At 36.6% G+C, this 17,113-nt stretch overlaps 2 protein-coding genes across 2 annotated transcripts in view; both read right to left on the bottom strand.

Moving 5' to 3' along the window:
- Positions 1-675: 675 nt before the first annotated feature.
- Positions 676-9,830, bottom strand: LOC123983528 (5-hydroxytryptamine receptor 3A-like). Its single transcript, XM_046069787.1, has 13 exons — positions 9,794-9,830; positions 9,075-9,152; positions 7,321-7,398; positions 6,362-6,525; positions 5,746-5,790; positions 5,503-5,612; positions 4,141-4,310; positions 3,820-3,980; positions 2,741-2,987; positions 2,455-2,634; positions 2,172-2,251; positions 1,123-1,254; positions 676-693 (listed from the first exon to the last, which is right to left on the bottom strand). Exons 1-13 carry the CDS (start codon positions 9,828-9,830, stop codon positions 676-678), a joined length of 1,500 nt encoding a protein of 499 aa, XP_045925743.1.
- A 940-nt stretch (positions 9,831-10,770) lies between these two features.
- LOC123983526 (5-hydroxytryptamine receptor 3A-like) overlaps positions 10,771-17,113 on the bottom strand; it is a gene marked incomplete at its 5' end in the record, with an annotated part of 10,061 nt that continues 3,718 nt past the window's right edge. Inside the window, 8 exons of the mRNA XM_046069785.1 lie at positions 10,771-12,419; positions 12,539-12,624; positions 13,015-13,173; positions 13,285-13,495; positions 13,838-13,995; positions 14,566-14,735; positions 15,197-15,306; positions 15,468-15,512. Of these exons, the coding sequence (XP_045925741.1) occupies positions 12,189-12,419; positions 12,539-12,624; positions 13,015-13,173; positions 13,285-13,495; positions 13,838-13,995; positions 14,566-14,735; positions 15,197-15,306; positions 15,468-15,512 (1,170 nt within the window). The remainder of the gene's footprint in view (positions 12,420-12,538; positions 12,625-13,014; positions 13,174-13,284; positions 13,496-13,837; positions 13,996-14,565; positions 14,736-15,196; positions 15,307-15,467; positions 15,513-17,113) is intronic.

The raw sequence follows: 17,113 nt of genomic DNA, 5'->3' as shown, positions 1-17,113 counted from the left end.
GGCAGGTAAAATGCTCTTATTCTGAAACAGGAGTGAAGTGACTGCTTCATTTGATAAGAACAGCTTAACATTTATGTCTGATCTTGTGACTAACCTGCATGCAGGTTCTCTCGTGTGGCCGCGTCTTTAATCAATTGACATAAGCTTTGTGGCTTGCGTAGGGTCTCCCTCCCAGCCGGGGCCCTGGGTCGGCTGCCCTCCTGCACCCACACTACCTCCACTTATGGACTCAATGAACATTGTGCTTTGGCTCAGGGGTTAGAGTGGTTGTTCACTTATCAGAAGGTCAGTTGTTTGATTCCCAGCTCCCCCAGTTAGCATGTGTAAGTATCCTTCGGCAAGATACTGAACCTCAAATTGCTCGCAATGGCTGTTTGATCGGAATGTGACAGTGTAAAAGCATTTTGAGTAGTTGAAAGACTAGAAAGGCACTACACAAGTAGAGACCATTACCTTCGTGCATATTACATATCAAAAACATACATTACTAAAACTTAATATAAATAATACACCCCTGGTATCAAAGGCTTAAACAGAATATATATTAGATGTGTGGAAACATGCGAACAACACTACCGGATTACATGAAGACTACATATATCCAAACAGCTAGTGATACAATTCTCAAGTACGAGAACTATCAGAACAATGACACATCGTTAGGATGGGAGACTCTCACAGGTCCACTATGACCTGGGAGTCAAGAGTCATGTGACAGATCTGAAGAATTCAGTAGGCTTTTCTTCATAATCCTAGCTAGCTTGTTTACTTGTACTGTTTGAAGGTAATATGTGAAGAAGCATGTGAAAAATCAACCTGCGGTGTTCCTTTACTCTTACACCTCTATGAAAGACCTGCTTGTAATGATTCCTCAGCTTAATCCCAGTGTAGCATAAAGACAACAAATTAATTTTTTTATAATCAATTCCTGAAAATGTGTGTATTGTAACATTACCAAAAACAATATATTGTGAAATTCACTTCCAGTGTGTCTTAATTGTGCATTTAACTTTAGCACTACTCATCTGCTGCATTGTACCATATAAAAAATATATAAACTAAAAACAGACTGGCCACTGTGATATAGAGCATGAAGAAAACTTTGTTGATTCTTTTAGCCACTCTGGTCCAGTAACCAGGCTTTGCTTCTTCAATCCTGCTGTTGAGGAGCACAGTCAGTGTTTTCTTCACCTCCCTCAGGTCATCTGAGACCTTCTCCAAGGAATAGGACTCAGTCAGTTTGCTGTTGCTAACCTGCAAAAGATGAGATTATGGAAAACAGTTTAGCAAGCTGTTATATTTGACATTCCGGTTTTTGTGTCCATTATGATGAGAATAAAAGTATTTGCTCATCCAAATTACAAACAAACATACTTTCTCACTGGTATCTTGTCATGCAAATTATTAAATATTATAGATATAAGATATCCATCTCTTAATGATGTACTGTCAACAGTTTTCTGTTTTTGTTTGGATTTTTAAATTTGGGTGAACAAACCCCTAAAAACAGGCCTAATTAATTGGCGGCCTGCGTGCCACACAGGGCCAAGAAACAACATCTGAGTTGCCCAGCATACATAAATCTGCTATATGATGAAATAAATAAACTACATACAGTGCAAGTAGCTAACAAGTGAGCCATCTTGTTTCCATCTGAACTCTGTTAAGAGTTGTAAATGAGCAGGAGCATGATGTTTACAGATGTCAATCATATCTTTCACAAATTAACTTTTTCTCATTTTTTCATGCTTAGTAGCAAGTCCAGGTGTGGTAGTGGGATGTTGTCGCGCTATGGTGTGGACAGGCCGCTGTACATCTCATATTCTTATTGCAACACCACAGGGTTTTATTTTGAAGGATTCGGGTTAGTATTTCCAACATGAGGTTTTTGTTTTCTTTCTTCATCAAACTTTACTGAATTATAAATTATGATCTTTCACTATTGTATCTATGTTATAATGGGGTTCATGTTACGGTGGATATTTTCAGAGTTCCATAACAGGAAGTATAGTGGAAATTTTATTACCACATTAATTACCATTTGCTAGAATTATGTCATTACCAAAAGTTAAAAAAGGGGTTTAAATAGGCTGCTTAAAATATCTGTCCCATCTACATTTTCTGATTTTAAAATCTGGCCCAATTGAATTTGTAATTGAATGCAATCTAACCTCTTTGGCCACCGACAGCAGTTCTGATGGAGTTTCTCCAGTGGACATATCACAGACACAAGCAGTCAATTTCTTCTTGTCTGAAAGGATATGTTTCACACAAAGATAGTTGTTGCATATTCAAAATTATGTAATTAACCAGTGTGTATTATAAGTTGTAAATGTGCATTCAAATCATAACTAAAGGCGTACGCCATTATAGCAGTAAATATAATAGCAACAATAGCAAACTAAACAACAAGATGATATCTAGAGGTTTGTAGAAATCTATGCTTAATCTCACCTCTAAAACAGTTGCGGAAATGTACTTTGCCATGTTTGTCCCCACAGTCCTCACTCAGGCTTTGGTCTCTGTCTGCTTCGTTGTCCTGGGATGCAGAGTCTTTCTCCATCAGATTCATCACCAAAATCGTCTCCAGGAGGCTGAGCATCATCAAACCAAAACTCCCAATACAGTATGTTGCTAAAGGGAGAAGGCAGCATTATTAATGTGGAAAAATAACTACAGAATGAGTCATTATATGTGCTGTCCCTGCTCATATGAAAGGCAAGACTCTGAGTTTCTTTACCTATAAGTGGAATCTTGTTTGATGAAGCAGGCAGAATGTCATTCAGAATAAGTTGTAACACAGTGACAGCAAGCAGCACAGTGACTTTGAAACTGAGCTTCTCGCCCCCTCTGTCTGAGATCAGGAAGGAGGACAAGTCCAGACACAAGAAGAACAGGACGGGCAACATGAAGTTGACAACATAGAGGAGAGCGCGCCTCTTCATGGTGATCTGTGAAATCATGGTGATCTCCTGGGATCTATCATGCTGAAATCAACATTTTTGAATCTCTTAAATAAAATGTATTTCTTTTAGTTAATCCCTTGCATGTGCTTCCATTATTTGCTATGGTGTCAGAGTTAGGCCATGACTCTCATAGTGTCAACTAAGGCCGCTCAACTTACAGAGAAATGTTTTTAAAAACATACTGTACACTACCAGCTCAGCTTTTTGTTTTTACAATCTGCCACTAATTTACTGGCAGTTTTGAAATATTCAGAAATTGACTGATACTGAATACTGATATATATATTTACTTTAATTTTACTAGTTTTTATTTTCTGAATTAATTTCTAGAATCGCCGACCATGTATATTAAATTACTTAACATGTTAAAGAATATTTAACTTAAATATTGTCAAATTTCTTCAAGAAATCAGCCTTCACATTATTGTTGCATAGTCATATCGATGCAAAATAAGTGCAGAATCCACCAAAAAGTGTACTTTCATTCCAGCTCAAAAATCCACTGTCAGCCACCATATTGATAGTCAATTAGTTTTCCCCTGATTATTATTTTCATTTATTCAGATTTTATTCTTGCCTGCCTCTTCCTCTAGACCTCTAGGACTTACATTAGCCAGGTGGCCAGAAACACAACTTCAAATGAATGATTATGATAATTCACCATATGAACTTAAAAAGTGATGATATGCTGTGTTGTTGTGTTTACTTGTTTCCGCTGTCCCCAAACAGTAGAAAGTCTACATCTGAAAACAAGTATAATCAGTAAAATACTAGATGTACATCTACTTACTTGAGACACACAGAGATGGAAAATAGTTTCCACCTCTGGTTGTTTATATCCAGACATACTTACAGTGTAAACAATCGTGCTTTGTTTAAGGTTGAAAGTGCTGATATTCTGGTTGGTGACATTCATGCTGATGAACAGCCACTCATACTGGGTCCGCAGGAGCTCATGTGACCATTTTGTGATCTCTGAAGAGTCGAAAACTTGTTCAAGCCGTATTTGCTGGACTGAAATGGGAGATTTAAAAAAACTGAGGTTTCTTATCAGTTCAACAAAGAAGGACAAAGAAAGAATGTATATGGTGCTCATGTGACAATAAATTGTTAAAGTCCCGCAGCCCACAAACACAAGACATTTTCGACTAATGTCTAGAACCAAAGGGCTCACCGTTGTGTACGATAGACTTGAAAGATATGTTGCAGCTCTGAATGTCAAAGGGGAATTTGTAAACTTGCATCTTGCAGGTGCTGACCAGAACCATATCATTTACACGTTTGACCAGACCGGAATATTCAATGAGGAGATAAGGACTGGGAGGGGCCTTATCCATTTCTGTCCTGTGAGTGAAAAAAAACCACACATAATGGCAAAAGCTATATACTTCAAATAAAATTTCACATAGCGTATTGTTAAATATACCATAAAACATAAATCTACATCATTTACAATATGATGCATTAAATATTTTAGTCTTGAACTCTTTGTTTTCCACTTCATTACCTTGTGTTTCTATAAATTTACAAGACAGTTTTGTACACATAGGGTTGTACTACTGAATTACTGAACTTAGTGGGTACCTACCATTAGTTCGTGAAAGATGTACAGGGAATAAGGAGGTAACAAATTTATATTTAGGAAGGACCTTGAATTCAAGTACTGTAGATTGTAAATGATTACCCAGTACATAATACATTGAAATCTAGAAAACGTCCTGCAGAAAATGTGTGATTGCTGACAGCTGAAATGTTTTGTTTGAAAAGCTGGAAGCAAAGCTGCTGATAAGCTGAACTTAAGGAAGAGTATGAGTCTACTGAGTAGTTAGAGATTTAGAACCAGTTAACCAGTGATGCACTTGTTGTTGTTGTTACACAGACACACACCATCTACACACTTACTGATTGTCTGTTTTTGATTGGAGTTGATAATAGTGATTTAGATAACTGAAGTTGTGACTGTTAATCCGTGCTGAAGTTGAATAAATCCTAATATAATTTTAAGTCGTTGCTTTGTGTGTGGTGTTGTAATAGTAACAGTTGGTTATTATGTAAATGTGTTTCATTATTGATATTTTATAGGGTAACATATAGTATAGGTTGAGGCGTTGAGCCCTGCTTCCAGGTAGTTCCCTGTATTTAGTAATCTTGTTTAATAATTTTATAATGTTAATAACTTATAATAATAATAATCAAACTTGCCTACCATATCTACCATACTACCATATCCCAACATCCCAGATTATACATGTTTTATGGATGCAACATTACATTTCTGCAAACTTACCTTTTCAAAATCTATAAAAACTATTTTTTAAATCTTTGGCAGGTCCAATAGAATTTGTAGGTTTAAACAGTTTGTTAACAACAATGGAGTCATTATTCTGTGTGTTTTGATTGTTTCCGACTTAAAAGTCATTACAATAATCCAAATGCTTACATTTTTGTCATTTCTAAACGTTGACATGATGCTCCATCGCCACTTACTGTTGTGAGTCTATGTGGTTGTGTGACATGCACATACATTAAAACTTACATCTCTTCAACAGTTATATCTGGCTTCCACAATGCTTCAATAGGAACTGATATACTATCAAGACCACAAAACTCCTTTGGATCCCACAGAATGTGTTCATTGTTCCAAGACTTGACAGGAAACCAAGGGAGAGGGGGAGGGGATAAGGAATCAAGGAAAGAAAAAGAATGAAAAGATGTAATTTAAAGGAAATCATTTGAGTTTCCACTACAGATGAACAGTTGAGAATGAGAGAGAACTAACCATATAAATCCAAATGTAAGGAATGAAAGTCTGGTCAATCTCTCTCTATGAGGAAAGAAATACAGTACGTGTGAAAGTCTTTCTTTTTGATGAAACATAGCACTATGCTGATTTACTATAAAATGCAAGTTAACACAAATCTGACATCATATAACACTTTGAGGAAACAGAGGTTCAGTTAATAAATCCGAGCATGAAACCCCAAACCATTTAGCACGTTAATTCTTTTTTGAAAAAGACAAAAACCACCTACAGCGGGCGTAAAAACTCAGCAAAATTTGCTGTTTCCATCAACCTTTTCTAATGCGATACATTAAAATGCGCATAAAAACTTAAGCGTGCTAGCATATGGCTGTTACCTGGAAGCAGTAGTATAGACCTGGTATGAATCAAACTTCAAAAAGTATCCGTACAAATGAATTGTTCTTTCAATTTTGACCAACACTGCTATCTACTGCAAAAACTAACTTCACTTCCACAACATTTTATTGAACTTAGATTTTTTTCATTGAGTTCAGTAAAAGAAAAACAACATATCTTCTTTGGGAAAAGAAATAATCGTTACCATTTAAAAGAAAAGAATTACAGAAAACATAAAGCTTAATTTAAAACTTACCACATCTAGGATGCAATAGAGCTGTATGTGGAGCTGTACGATTGTAGTTGTATTGTAATTTTTAACAGGCCGGGCCATGGTGTACAGATCTTTTTTTCTGGTCAGATTCAGGTGGTTTAAAACATCCTGATAACCACATTTACCCTCAGAGGAATCCTTATCTCCTGGAAGAATGTCAAGATACAATCAGAGTTTATCCTTGAAAGGGAAAAATAAATAAATTCCAACTGCAATGCTCTTGTTTTGCTTTCAAATTGAAACTTGAGTTTTACATTTACAGTTTGTCTGTACATCACATTTATGGGTGTTTTCTTAATTAGTGATTATTTAGAAGATATTACATTCATCTGTGTGATCCACTGCTTCTGTATTATCAAAGCTTGAAAAGCACCAGGGTCCTCATTTATAAAATATTGTGTAGGATCCATACTAAAAGTGAACAAAAACCAAAAATTGTGTATGCAAAAAAAACTGATATAAAACTGTGTGTACACACACACCTACAGGTAACTTTCCCTTTATAAATCACACTCCACCTGTAAATGTGCACATGTGGGGTGCTGCGGTTCTGTTGGGTTGGTCTGTCTAATGCAGGTCTGATATTCAGCGCACTCATCCAAAATCACAGCTCTAGGGAATCTAAATCAGCGTATTAGCCAGCAATCATCATGGGTCTGAAAATCTTTGTGGTTCCTGAGGACTCTTTTATGTTGCTCACTAGCAAAGCACAAATACCACTGCTGGTTTGAATATTTATGAGAAAGGGATAACGTGAAGGGAAATTAAATATAAGAGAGGCATCCTTATACCTATTCCTGTCAGATGTAATTTAATTTTTATGTTAAATATTATCCACAGACATGATAAAACTATTATGGTGTGTCAGTGGTGTTTTCAGTTTCAAGACTTCTAGGCTTCAGGAATAAGGAATACATATGCATATATTTATTTATACATACTTTCTTCAGAGCTCTGATTGAAGTTCTGTTGATCATCAAGAAGTTCTGGCAGCTCTGTGTAATTTGAGATACTTTCACCTGACAGAAAAGAGAATACAGATCTTTATTTTCAATATGATATCCTTGAACACATCTCCTGCTTTCCTACACAGAACGATTAAGTGTTGACAACATGTATTAGTTATTTATAACCAAGAATCAACTTAGAAAGGCTTGTTGTGATATTATGATATCACAACTAGCCTAGGTCTTAGTGTTTGTATGACCACTTTAATTTACCCTGACTCAACCTGATTCAACTACAGCAGTTTAAAATGAAAGAAAACCTCTCTCAAAAATAATTTTGAAATCGAATGAATCTTATGTTTCGACATCCTAAAATGTGTCATTATGAAAAGAATATTGTCAGTAAACCAAATTCAATAAATATTTTGTCACTAATCTCTGGTGGAATTTAGATATGTAGGTATTGTGGTTTTCACCAGTTTTGAGATATCTAGTGAATCTATCCAACTCCAAAGCTTTTGGTTCAACCATAAAACAATTAAAGTGAATGGGATTTTGTTTGTGGAGCTCATAGTACTGTAAAATGGTAATTAAAAAAATTCAACAGCAATGTTTCTAGGAACAGTGTCCATGTTACTCTGACTTATCCACATACCACTCAGGTTTTAGAAAGACATTTTAACAGTATTTTTGAATTTATTTTTCATGCTGACAAAACAAAAACAAAACCCCATTCACTTCCATTATATTAGGGGTGGCAACAGAAATTTCACACAGACAAAAACACAATATTATGTCTTGCTAGATACCGGTTAAGTATATTTGTATTTTGTGTATTAATTTTATAACTTTCTTACTGCTTTTACTGTGTATCTTATTTTTTTGCTCTTGTGAAAGCACTTGTAAGAAAAGTGCTCTATAAATAAATATAATAATAATAATTATTATTATTATTATTATTATTAGTAGTAGTAGTAGTAGTAGTAGTATTAAGGATTTACATAATTGTGAGAACTGATCCATTCATATTCAACTTTGAAACTCTGATTTACTGTGTGTGTTCTTCATTACTTAAAAGAAATGACAAACATTAGTCTGTGTGGACATCTACTGCTTTCTTTTACATTTTAACAGAGTTCTAATGTTTGTCACTTTTACTGTATGTGCTCTAAATTGCTAACAGTTTAGAAGACATTTGTCTCTATGGGTGCTTCTGAATGTATTATCAACAACACCAGCTCACCAATATCTGCAGTAATTTACAGTGATTGTGGTCACTGAAAGGCCATTATGAGATGAGTGTTGGCAGGACTGACAACTTTAATGTCTTCAGTGCACTTTAATGATTTATTAAATGTGAGCATATTTGCACTCATTTCAGTCTATATAGATTTTCCATTTGAGAGCTATCTGTCCAAATTCATGCATTTTTCTACTTTTTTCAACCTAGAGTTAAACTGATATAATAATTCAGACTGGGAATCTCAATGTCAGACCAGGCTAATTCTCATGCATTAATAACAGACAATGTATACTTTGTTGAAAAACTTTTTTCTGTTTACTGTACATACCATTAATATAACATTTGTTGTATTACTGTACACAAAAACTGCTGCAAAATAGTTACACAAAATAGTTAAAAACCGAACAGTGTTTAGATTCAAGACTTCCATGAATAATGCACCAGGAATACATTTTCATACAAATAATTACTGAGTGCTTTTGGAGTGTTTGTTTCCTCTACATACGTTCTTCAGAGCTCTGATTGAAGTTCTGTTGATCATCAAGAATCTCTGGTGGCTCTGTGTAATTGGAGGTAATCCCACCTGAAAAAAAGAGTGTGCAGGTCTTTATTTTTAATATGAGTTTATTGCTCACACATCTCCTGCTTTCCTACACAGAATAATTAAGTGATGACATAGAATCAATTCAGAAAGGTAGTTGTGGTAGTTGTTGTACGAGCAATCACATGTGATGACAGGTGGAGATCACACCATCAGGCTAAAAGCTGTCAGAGGGTTGACGGTCTACAGTTCTGATTGACTGCATTTGCCTGTGTTGTTTTCACTTTAATGTACCCTGACTCAACCTGATTCAATGCTATCACAAACAAAACTCCATTCATTCACTGTATTTGGGTGGCAACAAAAATTTCACACAGACAAAAACAAAATATTCTGTGGATTGATACCAATTATGGTTTTCTATAACTGTGTGAACAGACGCATTAATAATCAACTCTGAAAACCCTGAAATTTAAGTTTGTCAGCAGGACTCACTAAAGCTGCTTAATGGCTTATGTCAATAAAAGAGGAAAGAAACTCAGAGAAAGAGACTCAGCCATCCTTTCCCACTCCTTACACTGACATTTTTCTGTGACACTGTTAAAATAAACAATGTTGTTTCATTAAATTAAAAGAAATACAGGTTTAACCAAACTGCACAATAAAGAATAATCCCAACTTACCTGTGAGGGGGAGCAGAAAGAGGAAACCTGCAAGCATCATGACTGTCAGAGGTCTGCACAGTTAGTGATCATCCCTGTCCTCTCTCTGTTGTCTGGAAATGTTTGTTGCAGCAGTAATATCACTGCCTTTTACCAGAAGAGGGCTGGGCAAATGTATTGATCGTTTGTTTGTCTGATGATAGAAACACACCTAATTCAACAAAGCTTCCAATAACTGTCAACACCGTCTTAACAAACCCAAATCAGTTTACTACTTGTTTCTTCTGTATAGTTTCCTATTTAGAAATACAAAAAAGCATACAAAAAAACTAAAATTTACATTTATGAAGAATAAATGTACACCTTTTCACAGGTTTGACCTGTTGCGGCACCAAGCTTTCACTTCCCTTCCAGGGCACCGTTAATTTCTTGCCCTCTTTTGCCACCGAACATTGTGTTCCTCACAATTGGCGCTTTTGGTACAGGTTCAAAGTGGAAGGAGCCACTGCTCTGGAAGTATTTTTCCTTACACACTAACAGTCTCTTAAATATTTTAACAATACTACGGGTTTAATATATAGTCAGCAGTTTTAATTATTTCAACTTAGTTTCTAAGAAATCCTTTTATTTGTCTTTTTTAGTTTTAAAAGATCCCTCTAAATACTACCATATGAGCCTTAGCCACCATTGCTATGGAGAAGAAGCCAGTGAACGCTTCTAAAGAAGACTACTGTAATGCACAGCAATGCTGTGAACTAAATGCTAAAATCGGCACACAATGACAATGATAATATGCTCATATGTAAGAGGTATATTATTTACCATGCTTTACCATGCTTACCATGAATTTACTGACACCACAAAAATTGGCACAGGGAAATTATATTCTGTGTACATATGAAATAGGTGGTCCTTGCAAGTGACCAAAAAATAATGGTCTCAACTCTGACAAAAACAAGAATGTATGTGCTGGTGTGTTTGTATAAGGAGAAATAAGAGAGATTATTTATTCGTTTATTTGTGCAATACAAAGAGTATGATAAATGTTTTCAAAGCCAGTACTGTGCATACAACAGATTACTGTTATTCCATCAAATAAATACATCATGACATAATGTTGGCTAAAGCAAACAGCATTAATTACATTGCATCTTAGTAGAAAACAACTTGACATAAATATTAAAATGATCGAAAACATTCCTGCAGTAATCCTGAGAGACAATGTACGATACATAAAGATTTTTCATGGTAAAGACCATTTCCAATGTCATATTCGTGTACTACAATGTTACAATACAACCAGACCAGTGTCTACTACATACTGTGTTTCTGAACAGGCAAGTGCACATTTCCTCCTCATCTCTTCCAAAAAACAGTGTGGAAAGTGTTGATGATGCTACTGCAGGTGTGGACATAGACAGCAGGTACGATCAAAACTATGTTAAATGAATGGAACAGTTTCAGACGTTGAAATACGGTATGTTATTTCTTTAATTGACAAAGTAGTGCTTTATAGATTGAATCTTATGTCGTCTTGGCAAGTGTCAAATCTAGAACCATTTAAATGTATCATGCTTTTAGGGTTAAAAACTTGTTTGCACTTTTTTGCACCTTTTAGGCCAAGAGACACCTGCTTCATTATCCTTCCAAAACATTTAGTCATAGAATACATAAAGTACTTTTGTTTGACACAGGGTCCACAGGCTAACAAGTGTACTGTCAGAATCAATGTGGCAAGCTCGGGGCTTGCCTTCCAGTCTTATTTTCAGGTATTCTTCAGCATACGTGTAGCAGGTCCGTATGTATAGTGTAGCGGACTGCAGTGAACACTACAGGAGTTACAGTAGTAGTATCAGCCTGCGAGTACCTTTACACTTGGAATGTCTGACTTTAAAATCTGTTTTTGCAGTCAAAAATAAAACATGTCAACATGTTTTTTTTATAAATTATTGTTACTATTTTTTATTATAAAAAAGAAGAAAATGCTCTTGATTGTTGGATTGACAGTAGCTTAGAGGATGAGCCTCTACAGGGGAACAAACTTGTGCTATAGCTTACAGGCCATGAACAGGCTGTGTGTTGTTAGCAGTGATATTGAATAATAAAGACCAGACCAGCATTTAAATGGACCAAAGTGATGTTTGCACCTAAGTTATGCTGGTTAATGTGCTGCAGCTAACCAGCGAATTAGCTAATAACCTAATTAATTAAGCTAATTAACCTGTTGTCAGTGTGACTGTCTGCCTAGGCTGGATTGGTGACGTTACAGTTTTAAGAGATTATGATTTTAAATTTTAAAAAAGAGCAATTTTATTGGCTGCATGGAAATGATAATAATGATAATTAGCTCTGGGTATAGATAGTCATAACAAAAGTAAAAGTTAATCATGTTTTCATTATGTAGCACTGACCATCTCTATGCATTGTTCCATTTTAAAAAGACAAAAGTTAAAAACAGACTGACCACTATTACATAGAAAATAAAGAAAACTATGTTGACTCTTTTAGCCACTCTGGTCCAATAGCCAGCCTTCTCCTCTTCCTTCGTGTCGCTGAGGAGCAGGGTCAGTGTTTTCTCCATCTCTCTCAGCTCATCTGAAAGCTTCTCCAAGGCATGGCACCCCTCCGTTGATTTGGGGCTGTTGCTCTGCAAAAGTGGTTTAGTAAACTGTTTCATAGAATTATGGATTGTAATGTTATCAGCTGATACATTTCACAGTTAGCAGTTTGTGTCTATTGTGATGAGAAGTATAACCCAATCCTAACCTCCTTGGCTACTGGTAGCAGTTCAGATGGAGTTTCATCAGTAGACACATCAGAGATACACGCACAGTGAGTCCATTTGTGCCCCTCTGGAAGGACAGTTTTTACCACATTCACATTCACATACAATATATTAATTAGAAAAATAACTGAAAGACACATAAAAGAAATAAAAAAGAAGCTTCTATGCCTCTGGATTGCATCATCCAATCCATTTCTAAGTTTGTATTAAGTCCTTCCTACTGATGTTGTCTGGTTAGGTTATCTGAAGTTATTGGCATGGTGTCTTGCAATTTTAAGTATTTAAATTCTTTCTAGTCTACATCTTTATTAAACAAGTTTTAAATCAAGTATCAGGTCGTTCAAGCCGTCGTGTGTCTGTACTCCCATATGTACATGAATGCGCTTTTTGGTTTGGATGCACAAGAAAAATATTTGCCCCTGGGCCAATCACAATTCTGTTACGCTGCTGGTCTCACCTCTCCAGTTGCTGTGTTTGTTACAGTCCTCACTCAGGCTTTGTTCTCTGTCTGCCTTCTTATCTTGGGATTCAGAGTCTTTCTCCTTCAGATTCATTACCAAAATTGTCTCCAGGAGGCTGAGCATCATCAAACCAAAAATCCCAATACAGTAGACCGCTAAAGGGAGAAGGCAGCTTCATTTATGTGGACAAACTACACATGGAGTCAGTCTATGTGCTGTTCCTGCTCATACGAAGTGCAGTCAATAAAGGAAAGAAGCTTCTTTACCTATAAGTGGAATCTTGTCTGATGAAGAAGGCAGAATTTCATTCAGAATAAGTTGTAACACAGTGACAGCAAGCAGCACAGTGACCTTGAAGCTGAGCTTCTCGCCCCCGCTGTCTGAGATCAGGAAGGAGGCCAAGTCCAGACCCAAGAAGAACAGAACTGGCAGCACGAAGTTGACAACATAGAGCAAAGACCGCCTCTTCATGGTGATCTGTGAAATAAATGTTAAAGGGTCAGGTGGTTAATGTTTCTACACCTGCACATCTGACAAAGGAAACTGGAAATACAAGAAGTTCACAATTTGTAACAACAAAGCAATTGTAACAAGGAAATTATAACAATCAATCTCATGTCTGCAGTGTTAAAAGAAGCAACAAAGTCATTAAGTGAAAGGAGAAGGCTGAAGTAAAAGTAAAATACAATAAAAAATAAAACTACTAGTTGCTGCTGTCTTTTTATATTTTCAGATCAGTTTAAGAATGAAACTAAGGAAGGAAATATGGACAAAGGAAAGGGAAGACAGAAAAACCCATCTTTATCTAGTTATACGTACAGTGTAAATGATGATGTCTTGGCCAACCAAATCACTGGCATGGTTGGTGATAACTGTCATGTTGAGGAACAGCCATTCATACTGGGTCCGCATCACCTCACGAGACACCTCTGTGGCCTCTGAAGAGTTGTCACTTGCCTGGAGCCGAATGTCCTTGGCTGAGGTGGGAGGTAAAAGAACTATATGGTTGTTTTAAGTGAGATAACAAGGAATGATGATATGTGTTGGAAGCCTGCAAGCTGATGTTAGCAGCTCCCTTTACCACTGGTGGATGTTTGTTTGGTAGCCTGTTCAACAAGCAAAAGAGCAGCACAAGACATGTCTTCATACTTCATACAAGAAGGAAACCTTAGCTAGAAAGCTATTTTGAGTTTTAAAGCTTTTTTGACCTTTGTTTGAGGGTCTTTTTGTGTAGTGTGGCAGATTGATCTTTGGCTTTGACAGATTAAGTGAAAAAAAATGGCATTTTGTGAAGTGTTGCCTCAGATAATCTTAAGAAATAAAGTATATATGTAATTAATATATTTAATTAATTTGGTTAATTAGTGGTGATAATAGTGGTAAATCAAAACCTACAGCTTAATGGACTTCCATTAAGTCGTCTACGTAGACAGAGAACAAACGGTTTTCCTCTTAATGTTCCTCTTAATGTTAATGTCTTTTGTGCAACAATAAGCCCTTACAAACTCAAACATGCTTATAAACACAACTCTGCTGAACACTCTCACCAGTATGTATGACAGACTTGAAGGACAGGTTGCAGTACTGTATGTCGAAGGGGAACTTGTAAATGTGCATCCTGCATGTGCTGACCAGCACCTGGTCGTTCTGGACTTCGACATCACCTTTATCATTGATTGTGAGATATGGACTCGGCGGGGCTTTGTCCGTCTCTGTCCTGTAAGAGAACATACAGACATGTGATCACAGACACTGACATGCACTGATATTTGTGCTCTGTTTTTCACCAAATTTAAAATCTGTATACCTCACTGTGTGGTAGGTAACTCACTGAAATGTACTGGAGGGTAACTTGAGATGCACCTTACAATGGGGCGGCACTTTTAATAAATGTCAAGTAGTGTTTTAGCAACCAAATGCTTCAGTTATTGTGCAAACAACAACACAATGCCCAATCACCCATTACTGCTATGTATGTGAATCAAAAACATTAAGGCACACTAAAATAACTGAAAATGTGATACTCATTTTGCTTTTACATTAGAATCTGGGAGCCATTACGTCAATCTACACATCAGAATTATGTGCTTATAATTATTTGTAATTCAAAAAAATTAATGTGTGTGTATGTGTGTGTATGTGTGTGTTCGCGCACCAGGCAATTGCATTCACACATACATTTCTTCAATAGTGAGATCCGGCTTCCACAAAACCTCCGTAGGAAGGGAAACATTATCAATTCCACAAAACTGTTTTGGATCCCAGGAAATGTATTCATTGTGCCACCTCTACAGAGAACAAAGCAGTAAGTAAAGGGGAAAGTGTGAGAGAGGGACAAAAAGGAAAAATAAATAGGCCATTTAAAGGATAAACATTTGAGTTTCCCAAGAAATGGAAATGGAAGATTTGCCAAAAAGTTCAGTCTTCATCATCTACTGAAAGAACTCACCACAACAGTCCAAACATAAGGAATGAATTTCTGGTCTTTCTCAACCTGTAAAAAGAAATATGTGTGAAAATCTTTCGAACCAGAAAACATGACAGCTCAACCAACACAGCCTGCTATTTGAAAAACTATATATTCTATATACTATATGACACGAGTTCAATCTTGACAAGACATGTTAAATCTACAGGAGAAAACTGAAGTAATAGATAAGAAAATTTATCTAGATCAAGAGGGTAATATTAAGTTAAATCTAGTGACAAAAGCCACAGCTAGCCATAACTAAAGCTGAACTATTACTTTCCCCCCTACATCTGTCAATTTTCATAAGACATAATCTTTGTAATTGAGTTTGTGGTAAACACATAAATAAGGCAGTATCTGAATCCAAATTTTGGGAACAAGAAAAATGAAAAACAAGTGTTTAGGGTATTTTTTTTGCAGGGTAAAAATAATGAGCCCCAAAAGGCATAAAATAAAGGCATTACAACAGATCTCTATCTTTTACACAGTTTGCCTGGCCAGCTGGAACATTTTAAACCCTTTTAATAAAAACAAATTTTCTTACCCACTTCATCATCAACCATTCATGTTTGCTGCATGAATATGGCAACCAATTAAAGAGGTGGTATTATGCTCATTTTCAGGTGCAAAATCTTAATTAGTGGTTGTACCAGAACAGGTTTACATGGTTTAATTTTCAAAAAACACCATCTTTTTCTCATACTGCACGTTGCTGCAGCTCCTCTTTTCACCCTATGTGTTGTACGCTCCGCTCTTGAGCTACAGAGTGATGCATCTTACTTGTACAAAATCTTTGTTGGGAGTTGCACATGCGCAGTTCCTAGGTAAGGACTACTAGCCAATCAGAAGCAGAGAAGGGCGGGTCGTAAGAAACAAGGTAGTGTGATCCAAAACAAAGCCGCTTCAGACTGCGACGCTAGCAGATGGTTTAAGTTACTCACAAGTCAACATCCACACAACATCATTGTTCCACATCTTACCATAAACCACTACAAAAATCACCATATTTCAACTCAATTTTACATAAAAATTGGCCAAACAATTTGAACGTTTGCTCCGTAGCTTTCACATCAGGTGTGACATTAGCATTATAGTTATAACTTTAGCTGTGTTAGCCAACGTTTACAGCAACTCCGCACTTGAACAGTCTGTGAAGCTACATTGCCGTGTTTATTTTAAATATAATTCACAACCATTAAAGCATACTTACAAGTTGTGATTGTGAATTTCCAGGCCCAAACAGAGTCGGAGTTGCATCGTCTTTTAGGACTAAACCTTGAACTGCTGCCGGTGTTCTGACGATCTGTGCTGCCTTGCCGAAAAATGCTACCATAGCGCAAATCGACAGACTCGACTCTACTCGGCCCTGCTCCGTTTTCCATTGCAGGTAGTACCCAGAGATGGTACGTAGCTTGTCGTCATAGCGACGCCACACACAACTGCGGCGACATAATGTTCAATGCCACACACACACCAGCGATCCACACAGCTTTCTCTTTTTTAAGTTAAAACGTTTCAACATTACTGAGAATGTAAAGACAGATAAGCGGTATGAAAACCTTCCAGCTGTGTTTTCCTCTGCTGTTGTTGCTGCAGCGGTCTGTGTGACGGTGGGAGCAGAGGGC

This window comes from Micropterus dolomieu, linkage group LG14, assembly GCF_021292245.1.
Source record: "Micropterus dolomieu isolate WLL.071019.BEF.003 ecotype Adirondacks linkage group LG14, ASM2129224v1, whole genome shotgun sequence".
Lineage (NCBI taxonomy): Eukaryota > Metazoa > Chordata > Actinopteri > Centrarchiformes > Centrarchidae > Micropterus > Micropterus dolomieu.
The sequence above is the reverse complement of the archived record's forward strand: the minus strand, read 5'-3'. Positions and strand labels throughout refer to the sequence as shown.